Genomic DNA, 20304 nt, shown 5'->3' on the forward strand with positions numbered 1-20304 from the left:
ATAGCTTGATAAAACTAACTGTTGTGATCCTATTATTTGATAGCCTATTCTCTAATTTTGACCCACAATCTGTTGCCCTTTTGGTTTAAAAACAAACAAACAAACAAAAACAAGTTAATGGTTAGTCTTTCGTTTTATTCATAACCTTTTGATTGTACAAGATTCAAATGTGTTGGCCTTTGTATTTCCATAATTCAAATGTTGTAATAACAAGCGTTTACAGCGCGCACAATACGTTCCGGATCACACTGACACCAGACTGACTCGATGATCAATATTTTCTCAACTGTCTCTGAGTTGATCCATTTTCTTACCAACATACAACATTCCGATTAAACACAATTGTTTGTCAGCATTTTAGTCATCATCGCGAGGGAGGGAGAATTCATACAAGCTTCCGCACACCCACAAGGTTTTTGATTTCATGTAGAAAAAGTGCCTATTAGGGTAACAAAACCAGTGTGAAGGATTCAACGTAAACGATTCCGTTTCAGAGTTTTGAATGTCGAATAAAATTACATTTCCAATATGATAGTGCATTACTATTTACTCGGTCATGTTTTTTAAATCTAGCAAATAAGGGCTTGTGGAGGAATATATTTGCAGTAGTCTCATACCAGTCATTGTCACCCATCATTATGTGATTAATTGAAATTAACCTGCACATGATCAGTTGTTGATTGCTTAAAACGGGAAATGTCAAATTTGAATTCTATTTCTGACTTTGAAATCTTTAACCGTTTCCTTTTTGAACCTAAATTGGTCAAATCTGTGATATTTTCTGTAAAATGGGCCACATAAACACATTGATTTCACAAGGAATCAAGTAAATATCATACCTTAGTTGATTCCATAAAGAGTTATTTCTAATAATTCTGTGAAAACAATGTGATATCACTGCTACAGTAAATGTTAGCTCAGTAACAGTGTAGAATACTGTACTAGAAAAGTGTAGAAGATGAAATAGAGCCGTAATTGACTGAAATTGTCTGTGACTGACTCCTCCAGCAACAGACTCAGCACTTAACAACTGTCCCAGTGTGTTCCGAGAACACAGGCACTTCTTTCAATTCTGCTCGGAGAGGAGATCTCTATGATAAACACAGATGAAACAGATAACACACACACACACACACACACACACACACACACACACACACACACACACACACACACACACACACACACACACACACACACACACACACACACACACACACACACACACACACACACACACACACACACACACACACACACACTAATACACAGAATTCCCCCCAGTACAGGTATTACACAGTTCTCCCCCTCCACACTTTCATTGCTCTAATGTCAGCTTCCTGTATCTCTCCTAGTAAGGTGAGCCCACAAGGACATGCCATTGAAGTCATCGATGTTGACACGAATGGGAAGAGGGCCACAGTTTGAGAGACACGGCGGCCAGGCCACCCAGGCGTACGCATGAGCCTCCGGGACAGAGGACGCCGTTTCTCCTTCCCTGCTCTCAGGCCAACCTGCTGCAAGTTTGTGCCCCAGGACATTACCTCAGCTTCTCTTTTCTCCTCCAACCATTACAACCAGGCCACGTCTAAGTTCTCAACTTATCCACCGCTGTTGGATACCGAGCAAACATCACCAACGTAATTATAAGGCACTAACCTCACATTTTATGTTGAACAAATTATTCATTTTTGAACTATTATTAAAAATAAGAAGCTACTCACTATATTTAGGTCAAAATGCAGTACAAAGCAGCCTTTGACATGGCAATCGAAGCAGCTCGAATGGACCTTCAGCCTTTTAAGACTTCCGTAGACTGACAGATTTAGAAGTGCTAAAGTTCTGAACAATTTGCACATCGTTGAGGAGTCGGTTGGTTAACCCAGGTCTTTATCAATATTGTCATCTAGCGCCTTGACTATATAGTGATACATTTCTGTTAAAAGTGTCACATATCTCACGCCGGACATTAGCAGCCTCTAAAGATATATACGTGGAGGGTTACATCATCGTACAATTCTTAAATAGTTATACTCTACACTTGGTTGTCACCCATCAAATGTATAGTAGTATAGGCCCACAGTGTTGACACTGAATTAGAACTAGAACCCAAGACACATCAATGACATTTGCAATGGGTGGCAGGTAGCCTAGCGGTTAAGAGCATTGGGCCAGTAATCGAAAGGTCGCTGGTTTGAATCCCAGAGCTGACGCGGTGAAAAATCTGTTGATGTGCCCTTGAGCAAGGCACTTAACCCTAATTGCGTCTGTAAGTCACTCTGGATAAGAGTGTCTGCTAAATGCAACAACTTGTTGACAACAGTAGGGTCCTTATGCCTTCAGGTGGACACCATTAATTCAATCTGTAGCAACTGGCCCCCCACTGAACCCTGATCAGGCATTATGGCGCTTAGACGGAGGAATCACAACAGGGTACGTGACAAACTGTACTGCATCATTGTTGGTTGACAACACGCTTTTCCAACTAGTTTATGTGTGGTAAACCGAAACGTGCTTAGACCATTATGTTCCAAAATTCAGGCAAATATATAATAGAAATGTTATCCACGTGTCCCCTGTCAACTTTACCCACTGAGAGCATGACCTCTAGTCATTAATACCAGTGCCTTGACATTTCACCAATGTGGGTAGACCTCCCATGCTTGACCCACATGGATCTCAAATCAATTAATAAACTGCAGCCTGTCTGAATCACAATGTGGATTTATGGCGTACCACATTTGAAGTTGGTTTCCTAGTTCCTGCAAAACACTTCATGAGAATGGAGGATCTATCATTACACCACCTGACACATGCATCACTGCGAAATATGAAACATTTGAATCTTTGTTTAACATTAAATGGATCACAATTGCAGGGTTATGTCAATTGGCATAAGTCTTATGAATATTGTTATAATCTGTCACAACATGTTATGACAGGTGTCACATACTCTTCTGACTATGTTATATCAAATGCATTGGGGTGTGTTTCATGGCAGCTGTGAGAATGTGATGAAGTCTGGGTTTGTGTTTGGGTGTGTTGGTGCTGCTGAGGCGGTGAGGTGCAGGTGTTTTGGGGAGCTGTGAAGGCAGAAGCGAGGCGCCCCTAGTAATCGGCGGGCAAATGGTTCTGATTAGAAGGACTTAACGGCAGCACATGCTTCCCAACCGGCTCTTGGAGAACCGCCTTCTGTTCAGGTTTGCGCCGTGGCAGAGGGGCCCTAATTAACGCAACATATGTTAATTAAAATCTCCACGCGGAGTGTGAAAGGAAACTTCAGGAGGCATCACCTACAAAGGCTGTGAAAACAGAGGGAGGCCAAATTAAGTGGGGAAGGGGGTAGAAGGAGAGGGAGAAGGAGCGAGAGACTGCGAGAAGTGAGAGAGGAGAAGATAGCACTTAGTGCTTGGTGGAATTCACACCTGATATCGCATGAACTCTTGGAGATGTGCAAATGTATTCCACTGCAACCCTAGAAACAAACAAGCTGCCACTTCCTTAGTTTATAATGAGATGGTAATCACTGCTGGGTGGGTTCCTAGCTCAATAATAGAGCTCCAGCCATGGCTGGGCAATGCCGGCCCCACAGCTGTAAACAGACGACTGTGACCCGAAGCTCCAGATGATTCTTGGACATTGAATAACAAAAGCTTTCCATGCATCCTTGGCACAGTATTCAGAATAGAGGTTGTCTTTATGGCACGGCTTAATGGGTATTTACAAGCACACTGTATTGATTGAACTTGGAAAAACATTTTGGAAAGACCTAATTCAAGAATTCACACATGCTGGTAGGCCCAGGAAAGAAATCCAACTAAAGAAATGCGGAGGCCGTGTTCTCTTAACGTGTGATTTCACAGAGAAAAGTGGGAGTTAACATGGTCTCTTGATAGAATTGTTATGGAGCGGCCCTTTGACATTTGCATTCAGAGAGAACTTGCGTAAGATGAGGGCAGTGTTGAGATGGCTAGGGGGACAGTGCACATTCTCTGGTCAGCCCATGAACCCTGGCTCACCCCCAATAAACACCCATAGTGTGTGTAAGCCCCAGGCGTTCTCAAACACCCACAGTGGCCCTCACACACTCAGACTCCAGACGTGACCTTTCGGCCTGGAAATGTTAACTGTGGAGCAAACTGTTCAGAGATCAGTCACAAAGACCTCTGTGGTTGCCGTGGACACTCAGCAGACTCAGCTGTAGTAACAGTCAAGCTAAATCAGTCGACGTAAGGCCTCAGGCACACCAATAGTGTTTGCTGGCCGAGAGTACTTAGTACCTCTGAACGTAATTTGTGAACGTTTTACATGTAGAATCGCGTGAAAAATGTAGGCAGTCGGCAGTCACTGTGCGTGAGCCTTTAGATAAAACACATAATCTGTAAATATATGGCTCAATCCAATTTATGAGTGCTAAAGCATAAAGGCATGAGCACCACATCGTACATTTTTTTTCAAATGAGGTTCGAATGTTTGGAAAGAGTGCTACAAGAAAAAGTGGGGCCACATTAAATCAGGTGGTGGGCCAAAAATGGCTCCCGGACCGCATTTTTAAGACCCCTGGTAAAGACAGATAGTCTGAATGCCTCTTTCTCAAACAGCGGATCTCACTCAATGTCATGGAGGGTGCTCAGGTGTCAGTATTTTCTCCTCTCTCGAGGCCTTGCTTGCAAGATTGACTGGGACACCATGATCTAGAGCTTTATTACTCCCTAAAAAAAGTGATACACCTGTGGAATAAGCAGGACTACGTGATCCACAGGACTTTTATGCAGGATCAGAAACTTTAAGTTGTAAGATGAGCAAGCCTTGTTTCTAAATGCTAAGGAATTGTATCCCACCTTGAGGGGCTAGAGTGTTTTACACCAGGAAGTGCTCTTATAGGGAACTGAGCATGATGCATCCCAGGCCCTCAACTCCATCCATGGGAGGTCCTGAACATGGACATGCCACACAGCCATCTTTATGCTCCTCAGACAGCACAGTGCCTGTGGTTTGATAGGATGGGGCAGCTGTGCACTCTGTCGCATTCCTCTGGCTTGCTTCACTGGCATAGAGTGACCCCCACTTCTCCAAACACTACCAACACTACCATGAGTCTCAGTCTTCCCTCATAGGGACTATGCATCTCACTCTGCCTGCACCCCCCCCAATGCACAGACAGACGGTCCCCCACTACAGCCCCAGTCCACCCAGCAGGGCCCACTGACTGCATGAAGAATTCATTGCCCCTGTCATGTCCACTCTGACCACCAAGTACAGGCCTGGGGACTGCCATGCCAACACTCATTTGTAACTGATCTATGGAAAACTGGATAACACTAAATCTGGAATGATAGCAAACTAAATAGGGGTACTTAAGTTGCCCCCCAAATATATAATGAAATCCTGACTGAAGTGTAGCTGTGGATGTGTAGCTTTTGGCCACTGGCCCAGAAAATGTACTTGGCATCATGTCAAGCCACAGCTTTGTTAGTGGTCTGACATGAATAAATCAAACTGAGAGCCCGTTTATCTACACTTTTATGCAGAAGTCAAACAAAGCTAGGTGAAGAGGATCCGGCGGTCTAAATCTGTAAGGGCGAGAAGCAGAGAGATGGTGGAAGAGAGACGCGTTGTTAAATGAAGACATGAGAGTGTCAAGGGAGTGTTATTGAAGCAATAAGGCCCGAGGGGGTGTGGTGTATGGCCAATATACCACGGCTAAGGGCTGTTCTTATGCATGGCGCAATGCGGAGTGCCTGAACACAGTCCTTAGCCGTGGTATTTTGGCCTTATATCACAAACCCCAGAGGTTACTTATTGCTATTATAAACAGGTTGCCAATGTAATTAGAGCAGTAAAAATACATGTTTTGTCATACCCGTGGTATACGGTCTGATATACCACAGCTGTCAGCCAATCAGCATTCAGGGCTCGAACTACCCAGTTTATAATGAAGCGTAAGGGCCATATTATAATTGATGGAGGCAACACACTAAAACAAAAATAATGATGCATGCAACTTTGGGACTCTGAAAAAGAGTTGATGTCATGTTGTTCATTGAATCATTCAATGGAAGAGGTTTAAATGTTTCCAATACATGTCCAGATCACAGTATTGCCCCTGCCCTATTGCCTGCACAATGGCTCTTAGCACAGCCACTGTATTTGGAGGACGAAGAGCTGAGTGAACCACACATCTCCTGTGCCCCTTTACACTAAGTTCAGGCGGTGTATCTGTCCCAGAGTTCTCCATCAGCCTCCAGTGTTGGGTTGGCTCTCCCCTCTCCGCTCCCCTCCGTTCACCCAGGGCAACAAGCGTTTGCTCAGAAAGGCCAGGCGCGTTAGCCACTTGGCTTGATTCTACGTATCTCAGTAAGTTCACAGCTAGTTCAAGTCAGCTTGGATTAGAGAGCAAAGAGGACACAACAAGGTTAACAGATTTTGAAGACGCAAAAAGCGAGTAGAGTCAATGAGATGAGCCACTAATTTCACTGCATCCTCATCACATAGTCAGTCTCAGTGGTGGTGCCGACGAAACAGACTTAATGAAATTACATTCGTACGTACAAAGTAATACAGTATCTTTGCCCAATATTGACAAGCAGGCAGAGGCTAGCGCCAAGCTGGAAGTCTGACTCTATTTTAATTGCTATGGGATATACACTACACTACAGCTGCCATTTTGAATAGATCTAATGCCTAATTATCATGTCATAAATCCCAGTGGACAAGGTGTCAGATGCTGTCAGTTCAGATGGAGAATTTGGAGGGCTCCATGTCCCCCCCCCTCCCCTTCTAGACAAAGGCGCTGTCTGTCTGTTCACTCAATAATTCATTGAGCCCTCATGTTCAACGCTTTCAGACACCTCACATCCTTTTTTGTCCTTCCAGCCTCAACATTTGATTTGCCCCCTCATCCATCCATCCCTTCACATGTCACCACACTCACAAACTGATTGATGATTCATTGATTGTCGATTGATGTAGATTATGCTACATCACATAATGCCACGACGATCAATGATATAGTGGATGTCATGGCGATAAGGCAGAAGACATATTTCGAGCGAGGGACTCATTTAAGCAAAGAATGTAGTTAAGGAAGGAAATGTACGCGGAACCAAAGTCATTTTAATGACATTTCACAGCATAACATTTGACATAATTAGGTTTAAATGGTTAAAAATCCCTCTTTTTTTCTGACTGATCTCAACCCGGTGTGGATATCGTTAACCAGCAATCCTCCCTTCCCCTCTCCCTCTCTCAACCCTCTCCCTCTTTTCCTCTCTCCTTACCCATACATTCATGGAGACACATTTGGCACATGGTCTTGGCCCTGCCACCCTCTCTCTCCCGTTCGGGCCAGTTCAAACGGCCCTGCCACAAGACTGCCAGTGCCTGGTGTATTTAGTCCTGGGCCAGGAAGGATCACTGTGGGAAACAGCCTGGGAGAGCCATGCTCTGAGGGGCGCAGGAAGGATCACTGTGGGAAAACAGCCTGGGAGAGCCATGCTCTGAGGGGAGCAGGAAGGATCACTGTGGGAAACAGCCTGGGAGAGCCATGCTCTGAGGGGAGCAGGAAGGATCACTGTGGGAAACAGCCTGGGAGAGCCATGCTCTGAGGGGCGCAGGAAGGATCACTGTGGGAAAGAGCCATGCCTGGGGAGGAAGGATCCTGTTGGATGGGAGAGCCATGCTCTGAGGGGAGCAGGAAGGATCACTGTGGGAAACAGCCTGGGAGAGCCATGCTCTGAGTGGCGCAGGAAGGATCACTGTTGGAAAACAGCCTGGGAGAGCCATGCTCCGAGGGGAGCAGGAAGGGGGACCAGAGACTAGATCCTGCGATAATACTGCCTCTGGATGCGCTCCTGCTCTGCTCTTTTTCCTCTCCTCTTGTGGTGCTGGTGGCTAGAGAGAGTGAGGCCCTGGTGAGTCACACAGGGCTGACCCTGCTGGCAGCAGACCCAGTGGCCCTGGCGGCAGACTGGGGAGTGACTGGGTGACTGAGGATACAAATGAGACGAGAGGAGAGGATCTCAGGGTGTTCTTAAAAGCCCTACAGATTTGAGGGTGTGCATTTTTCTACATTTTGTCTAATGTCAGACATGAGATGTATTTTTCCAAAAGGTTTATGGTGTCCAATGATGGTTGAAACATATTTATCTGATAATTGCCCAAAGCAGTTATTCTAGGCCTTTATTCTGACTGTCATGTTTGTCTCATTGAAAACAATCTCAGAAATTGTATAACAATTAGCTACTTTTGAAGGAAATTAGTTCTGAACATAGTTGTAAAAATAAGCTTCCCACTTCTCCATAGCCTGCTACTAGCCTTCGCTGGGGGGCCTGATTTTACAATCACTGTAATAATGTTATGATTGATTGAATGATTGACAGTTGCAGACACGCGTAATGAATGACTTGAGCTGGGGAACTGGTGCACAAATACAATGATGGACATGTGGCTCTGGCTGTGAAGCCATGGAAAGTGCAGCAGGGTTAGGGCACAAGGGCCCAGGACACAGCGCTGTGTGTGTCTGTGTGTCTGTGTGTGTCTGTGTGTCTGTGTGTGTCTGTGTGTATGTGTGCGAGCCTCAGGTTTGGCGGCCCCTCATTCCACTTGCTTCTGGGCTGCGGCTTGGGCAGGCGTTGGGGTGTGTGTGCGGTCTGTGAGTGGCAGGAGACAGAGGGGGCTTTGCTAGGGGGTCAAACACAACCAAAGCAAAGGGGGGAGGAGGGAGGGGATGTTGGGACGATGATCTGGACGTGGTGGTGGCTTTAAGCCCGCGTTCCAACTGACAACAGCTTGCCAACCAGGGGTCTTGCCCAGCCCACCTCCCAATCATTCTGAGTCATCTGGCTTTATCAGTCTGCCGCTATCTGTATCAATCATTTGCATCATTTATTTTTAGTGAGATGTGGCCCTTCGCCTTTGTCGCTCGCCTCGGCCCCCTGCCCACCCCGCCGCCCTCCTCATGCCCCCCACAGGCTCCTAACTTAGAGGCACTCACTAATGAGTGTCAATCTGGGGGCTGTGGCACTTTGACTGCAGAGCAGACACCTTCTCTGACAAACGCAGGGCTGCAGTCAACACGCATCATGTGAAACGCGAACAAAACTGACATCGCGCCGCCTCGGACGCTTCCCTCCCAGTCACCAGCGTCCCCAGGTTGCTGGTGGGCAACCCTTGTTCTTTTGTTCTGATAACTCCTATATGAACGAAGAGTTGACAATCTGTGTCACCCACCTATAGATGCCATCTGGGACGTGCCAGTATAGACCGGGTAAAAACGTCTAACAACAGATACATCATGGACAGTATCTCTGGTGCCACAGTGTCTGTAGGAGCATGGTGTTCTGTTATTGTACATCACATACGGTATTGGTCCGTTCAATGGAGTTGGAGGTTATGCCCCGAGCACCAGGTAACCCCCACCCCCCAATCATAATACTCTCCTTAAATACAACTCAACACATCTATGAACTGAAGGATGAAGGACACACTGAATATTGTTTAGTCGGCACTACATGAACTTTGACAACTGTTTCTATTGATCAGGTCACAATAACAACATTAGGGAACAAAAGAGAGAGAATGTGTGTAATTCTGTCAACTGTCCAGGTGTGTATGTTATGTATCAGTGCATCGGCCCTGCGCCTGTGAGTGCCACCGTACCCACTCAGCGTTAGATAGGGATACATCTGGGCCAGGGATGTTGTCTTGTGTATCCTTGCTCTCGCAGTTCACAGGACAAGGTGGTTTTTCAAGTAACCGGGGCAGACGTCACAGGGCTATTCTGGCCACCCGGTGTGACAGCCGGCCAGCGACAGCATGCTGGGGGAAGGAATGCTGTCCCGTCCGGAGACCGAGCCGAGCGCTGATCCTTTTGGAGGAAGCGGAGAAGCGGTGCTCTCCTATTTCATGGGCTATGGAAAGTGAGGGGGGGGGGGCAATTGAGGCCCACTCCATATCCCCAAGGATAGATGCAGGTTGACGTTTATTGGGATGAGTCTTGTCCTCGAGGCAGAACTGAGCGATTTATGGTAGATGGCCAGCTGCAAAGTCAAAATGTACTTATTGTAAAAATGAATGAAAACAAAAATTAGCTTTTTTGGTCTTAATTGAAGGTTAGTGTTAGGCATTAGCGTTAGCAGCGTGGTTAAGGTTCGGTTTAAAATCAGATTTGATAACTTTGTGGCTGTGCCAGCTAGTGACCACTCTGCAGAGCTGCCTCCAGAACAAGATTCATGACAAAAAAGGCTAACCTGCAGGATAGATTAGTAGGAAGAAGGGGGGTAGAGAGAGAGACAAGAAGAGGGTGGGCAAAGGTATTTGGGTTTGGTGCCTGTCGAGCCAGCACTCTGGCATGCCGCATTCCCGGAGATCAACACCCCGGTGTTTCCTTTCACCCCCAGCCAACCTATCCACTTCAGACCCCCGCCCCATCCAAACCCCACCACCCCATCCTCTCCTCTGTGGCATCAGGGTCATTGCCAGCAGCTCTGACTACCTACTCCCCAGCCTTGATTTACCTCAGTCTTTACTTCAGCCTAACTCCCACTGAATTTGAATTATATTATGTCTATAGTCATAGCTGTTATTTACAGGAAGACAATCTATCACCTTTTTGATGTGAGTGGGTACTTTAAAAAAAAAAGTTGAAATTTTACCCCCTTTTCGTGATATCCAATTGTTCGTAGTTACTATCTTGTCTCATCGCTACAACTCCCGTACGGGCTCGGGAGAGACGAAGGTCGAAAGCCATGCGTCCTCCGAAACACAACCCAACCAAGCTGCACTGCTTCTTAACACAGCTCGCATCCAACCCAGGAGCCAGCCACACCAATGTGTCGGAGGAAACACTGTGCACCTGGCGACCTGGTTAGCATGCACTGCGCCCGGCCAGCCACAGGAGATGCTAGTGCGTGATGAGACAAGGATATCCCTACCGGCCAAACCCTTCCTAACCCGGACGACGCTAGGCCAATTGTGCGTCGCCCCACGGACCTCCCGGTCGCGGCCGGCTGCGACAGAGCCTGGGTGCGAACCCAGAGTCTCTGGTGGCACAGCTAGCACTGCGATGCAGTGCCCTAGACCACTGCGCCACCCGGGAGGCTAGTGGATACTCTTTACTGGGATATATTTTTTGGGGGGAGGGGGGCGAACTCAATATACTTAAAAATGACTACAACCAAATTGAAACCGTGTGGAAATGATAATGGACCTACATTCATACAGTTTATTGACTGTGTCCAGCTCGCTAATAATCACCGGAATGAAAGCTAGACAGTCAGGGAGCATAAAAACACACACATACACACTCCCCTGCTACCATGATGGGCATCTGGGGACCAAGGGGCACTGACCCCCAGATACCTCCAGATACTCTGAAAAAATATTGAGAATTGGATTAACACATAATGGATCATGGACTCCCACTGATCTTCCACCAACATCTACTGTGACATTTGGCTTGACATTTTCAACTTCAGGGAGCAGTCACTGTCTTCAGAAAAAAGAGTAGAGAATCAAGGCGAATGCTCATCAATCTATCAAATAGAGTTTGCCGAAAAGCCCTGTTCATAAATAGGAGTTGACAAGTAATCGTCATTGGCAACTCTGCTTATTGAGAACCTAACACATGCAATCTCTATGCGCCTCGTGCAGAATGTGCAAGTTTTTGACCTTTAAGGATCCAGCTTTTAGCCTCTGCGTACGTTTTCCTCCATTTGACACAAACACACACAAAGTAGCCAACATGACAGAGACACGGGACACAAAGCAGTGGATCGTTTCCACACTATTAGCTGTGTTGTTAACCATTTCTGTCATTTTCAGATCGTGAGCACAGGACAGCGCAATGCACAAGATGAACATGCTGGTTATTAGGGACTATCCCGTTTGCGGTACTCTGACTCTATAGACTTTTATTATCTTTGGGAATGCTCACTCGGGGCTTTCCAAAAATGAATACCATTGTAGATTGACAGGAAACAGATGGAGTAGTAGTAGTAGTAGTTTCTGATGTGCTTGCCCCGTATAGATGTATGTGTGTGAGGTTTGTATGAACGTGTGTTTTGTGGTGTCCATGTCTGTGTGGTATGATTGTATGTTTGTTTATGTGTGTTTATGCCACTCTGTATGTATGCATAAGAATTGGTGTATTTTTATGATTCTGTGTGTGTCTGTCTGTGTTTCCACCACTCCACAAATGTCTTGTTAACAAACTATAGTTTTGGCAAGTCAGTTAGGACATCTACTTTGTGCATGACAGAAGTAATTTTTCCAACAATTGTTCACAGACAGATTATTTAACTTATAACCTACTGTATCACAATTCCAATGGGTCAGACATTTACATACACTAAGTTGACTGTGCCTTTAAACAGCTTGGAAAATTCCAGAAAATGATGCCAAGGCTTTAGAAGCTTCAGATAGGCTAATTGACATCGTTTGAGTCAATTGGAGGTGTACCTGTGGATGTATTTCAAGGCCTACCTTCAAACTCAGTGCCTCTTTGCTTGACATCTTGGTAAAATAAAAAATAAAAATGTGTAGACCTCCACAAGTCTGGTTCATCCTTGGGAGCAATTTCCAAACGCCTGAAGGTACCACGTTCAGCTGTACAAACAATAGTACGCAAGTATAAACACTATGGGACCACGCAGCCGTCATGCCACTCAGGAAGGAGACGTGTTCTATCTCCTAGAGATGAATGTACTTTGGTGCGAAAAGTGCAAATCAGTCCCAGAACAACAGCAAAGGACCTTGTGAAGATGCTGGAGGAAACAGTTACAAAAGTATCCACAGTAAAACGATTCCTATATCGACATAACCTGAAAGGCCGCTCAGCAAGGAAGAAGCCAATGCTCCAAAACCTCCATTAAAAAGCCAGACTACGGTTTGCAACAGCACATGGGGACAAATATTGTACTTTTTGGAGAAATGTCCTCTGGTCTGATGAAACAAAAATAGAACTGTTTGGCCATAATGTCTATCATTATTTGGGGTCATTGTCCATTTGGAAGACCCATTGCGACCAAGCTTTAACTTCCTGACTGATGTCTTGAGATGTTGCTTCAATATATCCACATAATCCACACATATCCACACATTTGATACCATCGATCACCACATTCTTTTGGAGAGATTGGAAACCCAAATTGGTCTACACGGACAAGTTCTGGCCTGGTTTAGATCTTATCTGTCGGAAAGATATCAGTTTGTCTCTGTGAATGGTTTGTCCTCTGACAAATCAACTGTAAATTTCGGTGTTCCTCAAGGTTCCGTTTTAGGACCACTATTGTTTTCACTATATATTTTACCTCTTGGGGATGTTATTCGAAAACATAATGTTAACTTTCACTGCTATGCGGATGACACACAGCTGTACATTTCAATGAAACATGGTGAAGCCCCAAAATTGCCATTGCTAGAAGCATGTGTTTCAGACATAAGGAAGTGGATGGCTGCAAACTTTCTACTTTTAAACTCGGACAAAACAGAGATGCTTGTTCTAGGTCCCAAGAAACAAAGAGATATTCTGTTGAATCTGACAATTATCTTAATGGTTGTACAGTCGTCTCAAATAAAACTGTGAAGGACCTTGGCGTTACTCTGGACCCTGATCTCTCTTTTGAAGAACATATCAAGACCATTTCAAGGACAGCTTTTTTCCATCTACGTAACATTGCAAAAATCAGAAACTTTCTGTCCAAAAATTATGCAGAAAAATTAATCCGTGCTTTTGTCACTTCTAGGTTAGACTACTGCAATGCTCTACTTTCCGGCTACCCAGATAAAGCACTAAATAAACTTCAGTTAGTGCTAAATACGGCTGCTAGAATCCTGACTAGAACCAAAAAATTTGATCATATTACTCCAGTGTTAGCCTCTCTACACTGGCTTCCTGTCAAAGCAAGGGCTGATTTCAAGGTTTTACTGCTAACCTACAAAGCATTACATGGGCTTGCTCCTACCTATCTCTCTGATTTGGTCCTGCCGTACATACCTACACGTACGCTACGGTCACAAGACGCAGGCCTCCTAATTGTCCCTAGAATTTCTAAGCAAACAGCTGGAGGCAGGGCTTTCTCCTATAGAGCTCCATTTTATGGAACGGTCTGCCTACCCATGTCAGAGACGCAAACTCAGTCTCAACCTTTAAGTCTTTACTGAAGACTCATCTCTTCAGTGGGTCATATGATTGAGTGTAGTCTGGCGCAGGAGTGGGAAGGTGAACGGAAAGGCTCTGGAGCAACGAACCGCCCTTGGTGTCTCTGCCTGGCCGGTTCCCCTCTTTCCACTGGGATTCTCTGCCTCTAACCCTATTACAGGGGCTGAGTCACTGGCTTGCTGGGGCTCTCTCATGCCGTCCCTGGAAGGGGTACGTCACCTGAGTGGGTTGATTCACTGATGTGGTCATCCTGTCTGGGTTGGCGCCCCCCCTTGGGTTGTGCCATGGCGGAGATCTTTGTGGGCTATACTCAGCCTTGTCTCAGGATGGTAAGTTGGTGGTTGAAGATATCCCTCTAGTGGTGTGGGGGCTGTGCTTTGGCAAAGTGGGTGGGGTTATATCATTCCTGTTTGGCCCTGTCTGGGGGTGTCCTCGGATGGGGCCACAGTGTCTCCTGACCCCTCCTGTCTCAGCCTCCAGTATTTATGCTGCAGTAGTTTATGTGTCGGGGGGCTAGGGTCAGTTTGTTATATCTGGAGTACTTCTCCTGTCCTATTCGGTGTCCTGTGTGAATCTAAGTGTGCGTTCTCTAATTTTCTCCTTCTCTCTTTCTTTCTCTCTCTCGGAGGACCTGAGCCCTAGGACCATGCCCCAGGACTACCTGACATGATGTCTCCTTGCTGTCCCCAGTCCACCTGGCCGTGCTGCTGCTCCAGTTTCAACTTCCACCTGACCGTGCTGCTGCTCCAGTTTCAACTGTTCTGCCTTATTATTATTCGACCATGCTGGTCATTTATGAACATTTGAACATCTTGGCCATGTTCTGTTATAATCTCCACCCGGCACAGCCAGAAGAGGACTGGCCACCCCACATAGCCTGGTTCCTCTCTAGGTTTCTTCCTAGGTTTTGGCCTTTCTCGGGAGTTTTTACACTGCTTCTACACCTGCATTGCTTGCTGTTTGGGGTTTTAGGCTGGGTTTCTGTACAGCACTTTGAGATATCAGCTGATGTACGAAGGGCTATATAAATACATTTGATTTGATTTTGATTTGATTTGATTATGTTTGGAGGAAAAAGGGGGATGCTTGCATGCCATAAAACACCATCCCAACCGTGAAGCACGGGGGTGGCAGCATCATGTTGTGGGAGTGCTTTGCTGCAGTAGGGACTGGTGCACTTCACAAAATAGATGGCATCATGAGGTAGGAAAATTATGTGGATATATTGAAGCAACATCTCAAGACATCAGTGGGCTATACTCAGCCTTGTGTAACTGAGTCAGGTTTGTAGGCCTCCTTGCTCGCACACGCTTTTCAGTTCTGCCCACACATTTTTTATGGGGCTTTGTGATGGCCACTCCAATACCTTGACTTTGTTGTCCTTAAGCCATTTTGTAACAACTTTGGAAGTATGCTTGGGGTCATTGTCCATTTGGAAGACCCAAGTTGAAGTTAAAGCTTGGTCGCAAATGGGTCTTCCAAATGCAGTGTGCAAAGCTGTCATCAAGGCAAAGGGTGGCTACTTTGAAGAATCTCAAATATAAAATATATTTTGATTTGTTTATCACTTTTTTGGTTACTAAATGTTTCCATATGTGTTATTTCATAGTTTTGATGTGTGTGTCAGAGGAGGCTGGTGGGAGGAGTTATAGGAGTACGGGCTCATTGTAATGCCTGGAATGGAATAAATGGAATGGTTTCAAACACAGCCATTACAATGAGCCTGTCCTCCTATAGCTCCTCCCACCAGCCTCCTATGGTATGTACGTGTGTTCGCACTGTATATGTGTGTATATGCACGTGTGGCCGCGCCTGCCTGTCAGCTCAGGTTATCCTGACGCTGTGTGGCCACACCTTGCGGATGCACTGACCTTCAGGGGGGGGTCCCTCTCATCAGTAGCATTAGGCCCCAGTGCATGATGGGTGCTGACCGTGGCCGTATCGGGTCGCAACCAGGGCCCAGGCTCACTTCCTGCCAGGAGCACCAACACCCTGTAACGCCCTGGCACCAGTCACTCTGCTGTCGAGCCATGTGGGCCGGGGCAAAGACAACACATTGGCTAATTTGTGCCTGGTCTCATCAGACAGAGGCCCTCCCATTATTAAACCACCCTGTACACCGCCCTGTCTCTCCGAGTCACAGGCCACAGAGGAGATGGATGACAGAGGGATCGGAGAAACTAGTTGAGGGAGCAAAACTTTTCCCACTTTTTTGAATACTCTGAATACTGAGATACTACTCAAATCTATTTTTTGTTTACACTAAACAGTCTATGAAGGATTGGGAGATTCATTGTCCAGTCTACGAATTGTTTGTGCATAGAGGCATATAGATCCCCACTGAGTGCACTTGTGTCTATCAGCGCCAATAGCAGTAGCGGGATCACCTGGTGACTGGCAACAGGGGACGAGGGGAGGCAATGGGCGATGGGAGGCGAGGGCGCCCAATAGGAGAACGTATACATATACATAAACAACAATGAAGAGACCCTGCTTTTGGAGCCTTGAAAATATGAAGTGACAAAGGCTGCCCTTTGTGGGGGAATTGACGTGGCGCAAGGCTGACACCGTGTACCCTCTAGGGGTTAACCTTCCAGTCAGGATCAAATGATAAAACTAGGTCAGGGGGAAGAGAGAGAGAAAGGGAGGGAGGGATGGTGGGATGGAGCGAGGGAACAGGGTATACGACAAGGGGGGAAGTGGAACTGTGACAAACCAACAGTGTCCATGCAGAGTGAGATGAAAGAAGGGAAAGAAGGAGGGAAAGACAGGTCGAGGAAAGTAGCTTGAGACAAGACATGAATACAGACTGGCAGATTGACTGAACCCAAAATGCTTTATGCCTCTTCTCATAGCATTTCCACCCAGATCCTCATCCTAAATCAAGAGGAAGCCGTACAGAACAATGTAACCCGGCTGTTGCCCTTACATGGAGTTCCCCGTCCTGTCTGTTGCCACAGCCGGTATCCCCCACAGAGGATGCCACAGCCGGTATCCCCCACAGAGGTTACCACAGTCAGTATCCCCCACAGAGGATGCCACAGCCAGTATCCCCCACAGAGCTTACCACAGTCAGTATCCCCCACAAAGGATGCCACAGCCGGTATCCCCCACAGAGGTTACCACAGTCGGTATCCCCCACAGAGGATGCCACAGCCGGTATCCCCACAGAGGTTACCACAGTCAGTATCCCCCACAAAGGATGCCACAGCCGGTATCCCCCACAGAGGTTACCACAGTCGGTATCCCCCACAGAGGATGCCACAGCCGGTATCCCCCACAGAGGTTACCACAGTCAGTATCCCCCACAGAGGATGCCACAGCCAGTATCCCCCACAGAGCTTACCACAGTCAGTATCCCCCACAGAGCTTACCACAGTCAGTATCCCCCACAGAGGTTGCCACAGCCGGTATCCCCCACAGAGGTTACCCCAGCCGGTATCCCCCACAGAGGTTGCCACAGCCGGTATCCCCCACAGAGGTTGCCACAGCCGGTATCCCCTCACAGAGACTGCCACAGCCAATATCCCCCACTGAGGTTGCCATAGCCGGTATCCCCTCACAGAGACTGCCACAGCCAGTATCCCCCACTGAGGTTGCCATAGCCGGTATCCCCTCACAGAGACTGCCACAGCCAGTATCCGCCACAGAGGTTGTCACAGCCGGTATCCCCTCACAGAGACTGCCACAGCCAGTATCCCCCACAGAGGTTGCCACAGCCGGTATCCCCCACAGAGGTTGCCACAGCCAGTATCCCCTCACAGAGACTGCCACAGCCAGTATCCCTCACAGAGGTTGCCACAGCCGGTATCCCCTCACAGAGACTGCCACAGCCAGTATCCCCCACTGAGGTTGCCACAGCCAGTATCCCCCACAGAGGTTGCCACAAACGGTATCCCCCACAGAGGGCAACTACACAATAAGGGCTCTGATACCTCACAGATCCACTGTGCACCTGCCATCAGATCCAGTGCGTTGGTGAACATTCAGAGGGGATGAGGGGACGTGAGGTCTCCAGCACCAGTCTGCCCCCTCTTTCCCCCTGGTCTCTGTTTGTCGCAGTAGCTGACCCTTCCTTTGAATGAATTCAAATTAGCATCTGTCCCCGTAGCTTTGACTTGTTACGTCTGATAGAATCAACTTTTGTATCAGCAGGCCCTGGGGTTGCCGGCCCTAACAAGGCCCAACATCCTAATTAGATGGTGTGGAGGGAGAGGGGGGAGGGGCGCAGCGAGGGCCCTGCTGGACCAAGCGGGCCCCTGGGGGGGGAGCCGGGAATATTTATATTTATACATCCATCCTCCATCCTGCACCTACACATGGAGGGAGGTGAGAGGAGAGCGGGCCCTGGTCTCAGGCGGCGCCTCCTCCTCCTCCTCCTCTCTCTCTCTCTCTCTCTCTCTCTCTTTCTGCCGTCACAACCACTCACAGGCCAGGGAGATGGTCAAGGAGCAGACAAGGATACATCGCATAGGACACGGTGTGGCATTTAGCGGCAGTCAAATCAGTGCAAAAAATAAATAAATACTAATACAGAAGGTGGTGTCAGAACAGTTGGTAATCACAGAGAATGTGTTGTTTAATGAAAAACCTTGATTTAAAGTTGTTTATTTTATGCATACGGTGTTTTAAATGTGTTTCATACATTTATTCCAGTTTCCTCACCCCTTCTCTATTCATTTCGCAAACTGCTTCCAATTTGAGTCTTGCAAACCTTTGTCACTACTGGTGCCCTCATCCATCCAACCACTCTGCACTAACGTGTTTCACACAGCCATGCCAGTGTCACAACCAGAGCCATTTGTCCCCTTCAATATGCCTTATGACAACCACTGAAGACTGTAATGTGTTTGTGACATCTCATCTTTGACTTACGATGGCGAGGGCGCTTGAAATCTTCCAGTGACAATAATTCCCCTTCGCTGGGGAGGGCACAGGGAGTCAGAGACAGTCTGGGCACAAGCGCTGGGGTGGCGAGTGGCTGGTGGTGACACGGGTGGTGCCAACGCAAGCAGACAGGACGTGGGCACAGGGGGCGAATGGGATGGCAGCAGCGCCCAGGATAGACGTGTGTCACTAACGCGTGGGTTGACGCGGGAGGACACCCGAGTGGAGGGAGACACTAAGGCTTTGTGAAGGTGACGGGGATGGAGGGATGGAGGGCTTTGACTTCAGTCTGATACCAGTAGACATGCCCAGCTTCTCTCTCCTGCTGATGGCCTGGTGAGTCAGTCAGCCAGGCATGAGCCAGGCAGCCATGATAGCAGCAGAGCTGTGAAGCTGTATCAGATTTAGAACAGTGTTCAACCAGGCGCACATTTAGATGTACCCAGAGCAACCATCAACCAGCCACCAGCCTACCACACTGGCACCTGACATTCTCAGCAACCTACTTCTCTTGCTCCCCCCCCCCTCTCTCTCTTCACTCTCTCTCTCTCATTCAACCATCTCTCTCCCAGTCTGTGTCTTTTCTCACACAACCAAGTGACCAATAACAAAATAAGATTCAAATGGTGTTGTTATGTAGTGCTAATGTCTTAGAACAGTTATACATGAATCACTCAACATAATCTCCAAAGACAACACCCCACCTCATTATAGCCAGTGGTTGACTTGGACTGAAACAGGTGCCGGTACTCATTTTAGGTGCCGGTAATGGTTATATTTATGTGCAGGAGCTCCACAATACTTTGAGCTAATATTCTATAAGAGGAACAGGAGCACAAGCAGTAGAACATTTGAGGTGTCGGTATACCTGCAGCAACAGAGATATTGCATGGCTGGTCGTTTTTATTGTGGCGAGTGCTGCAATATTATGGAGTGTGTTGCCGTTTTAATTACGGAATATTTTGCTCTATGTTATCTGTCAGTCAAAAGCAGTTAAAATAGAAAGCTAAAATGACAAAACAAGTGCCTACTAGGATTTAACCTATGAGCATCGGAGCCGTAGCTCACGGTTTAACCCCATCCTCAACCCCATCCCCAACGCCCTAGGAGCCTACTACACTGGACAAAAATATAAATGCCACTTGTTTCATGAGCTGAACAAAAATAATAATTCATACACACAAAAAGCTTATTTCTCTCAAATTGAGGAGTATTTCTGTCTGTAATAAAGCAGTTTTTTGGGGAAAAACTAATTC

At 47.0% G+C, this 20304-nt stretch overlaps 1 protein-coding gene across 1 annotated transcript; it reads left to right on the plus strand.

The window, feature by feature from the left end:
- Window positions 1-17090: 17090 nt before the first annotated feature.
- On the plus strand, window positions 17091-18011 carry LOC121840659 (uncharacterized protein DKFZp434B061-like). The gene has a single exon (XM_042305214.1). The coding sequence runs from the start codon at window positions 17091-17093 to the stop codon at window positions 18009-18011; it is 921 nt and encodes a 306-aa protein (XP_042161148.1).
- Window positions 18012-20304: the final 2293 nt, after the last annotated feature.

Source organism: Oncorhynchus tshawytscha, linkage group LG24 (genome assembly GCF_018296145.1).
Source record: "Oncorhynchus tshawytscha isolate Ot180627B linkage group LG24, Otsh_v2.0, whole genome shotgun sequence".
NCBI lineage: Eukaryota > Metazoa > Chordata > Actinopteri > Salmoniformes > Salmonidae > Oncorhynchus > Oncorhynchus tshawytscha.

Excerpts from the sequence above, each read along its gene's own strand:
- LOC121840659 (XM_042305214.1), top strand. The coding sequence starts at position 17,091 with ATGGAGTTCCCCGTCCTGTCTGTTGCCACAGCCGGTATCCCCCACAGA.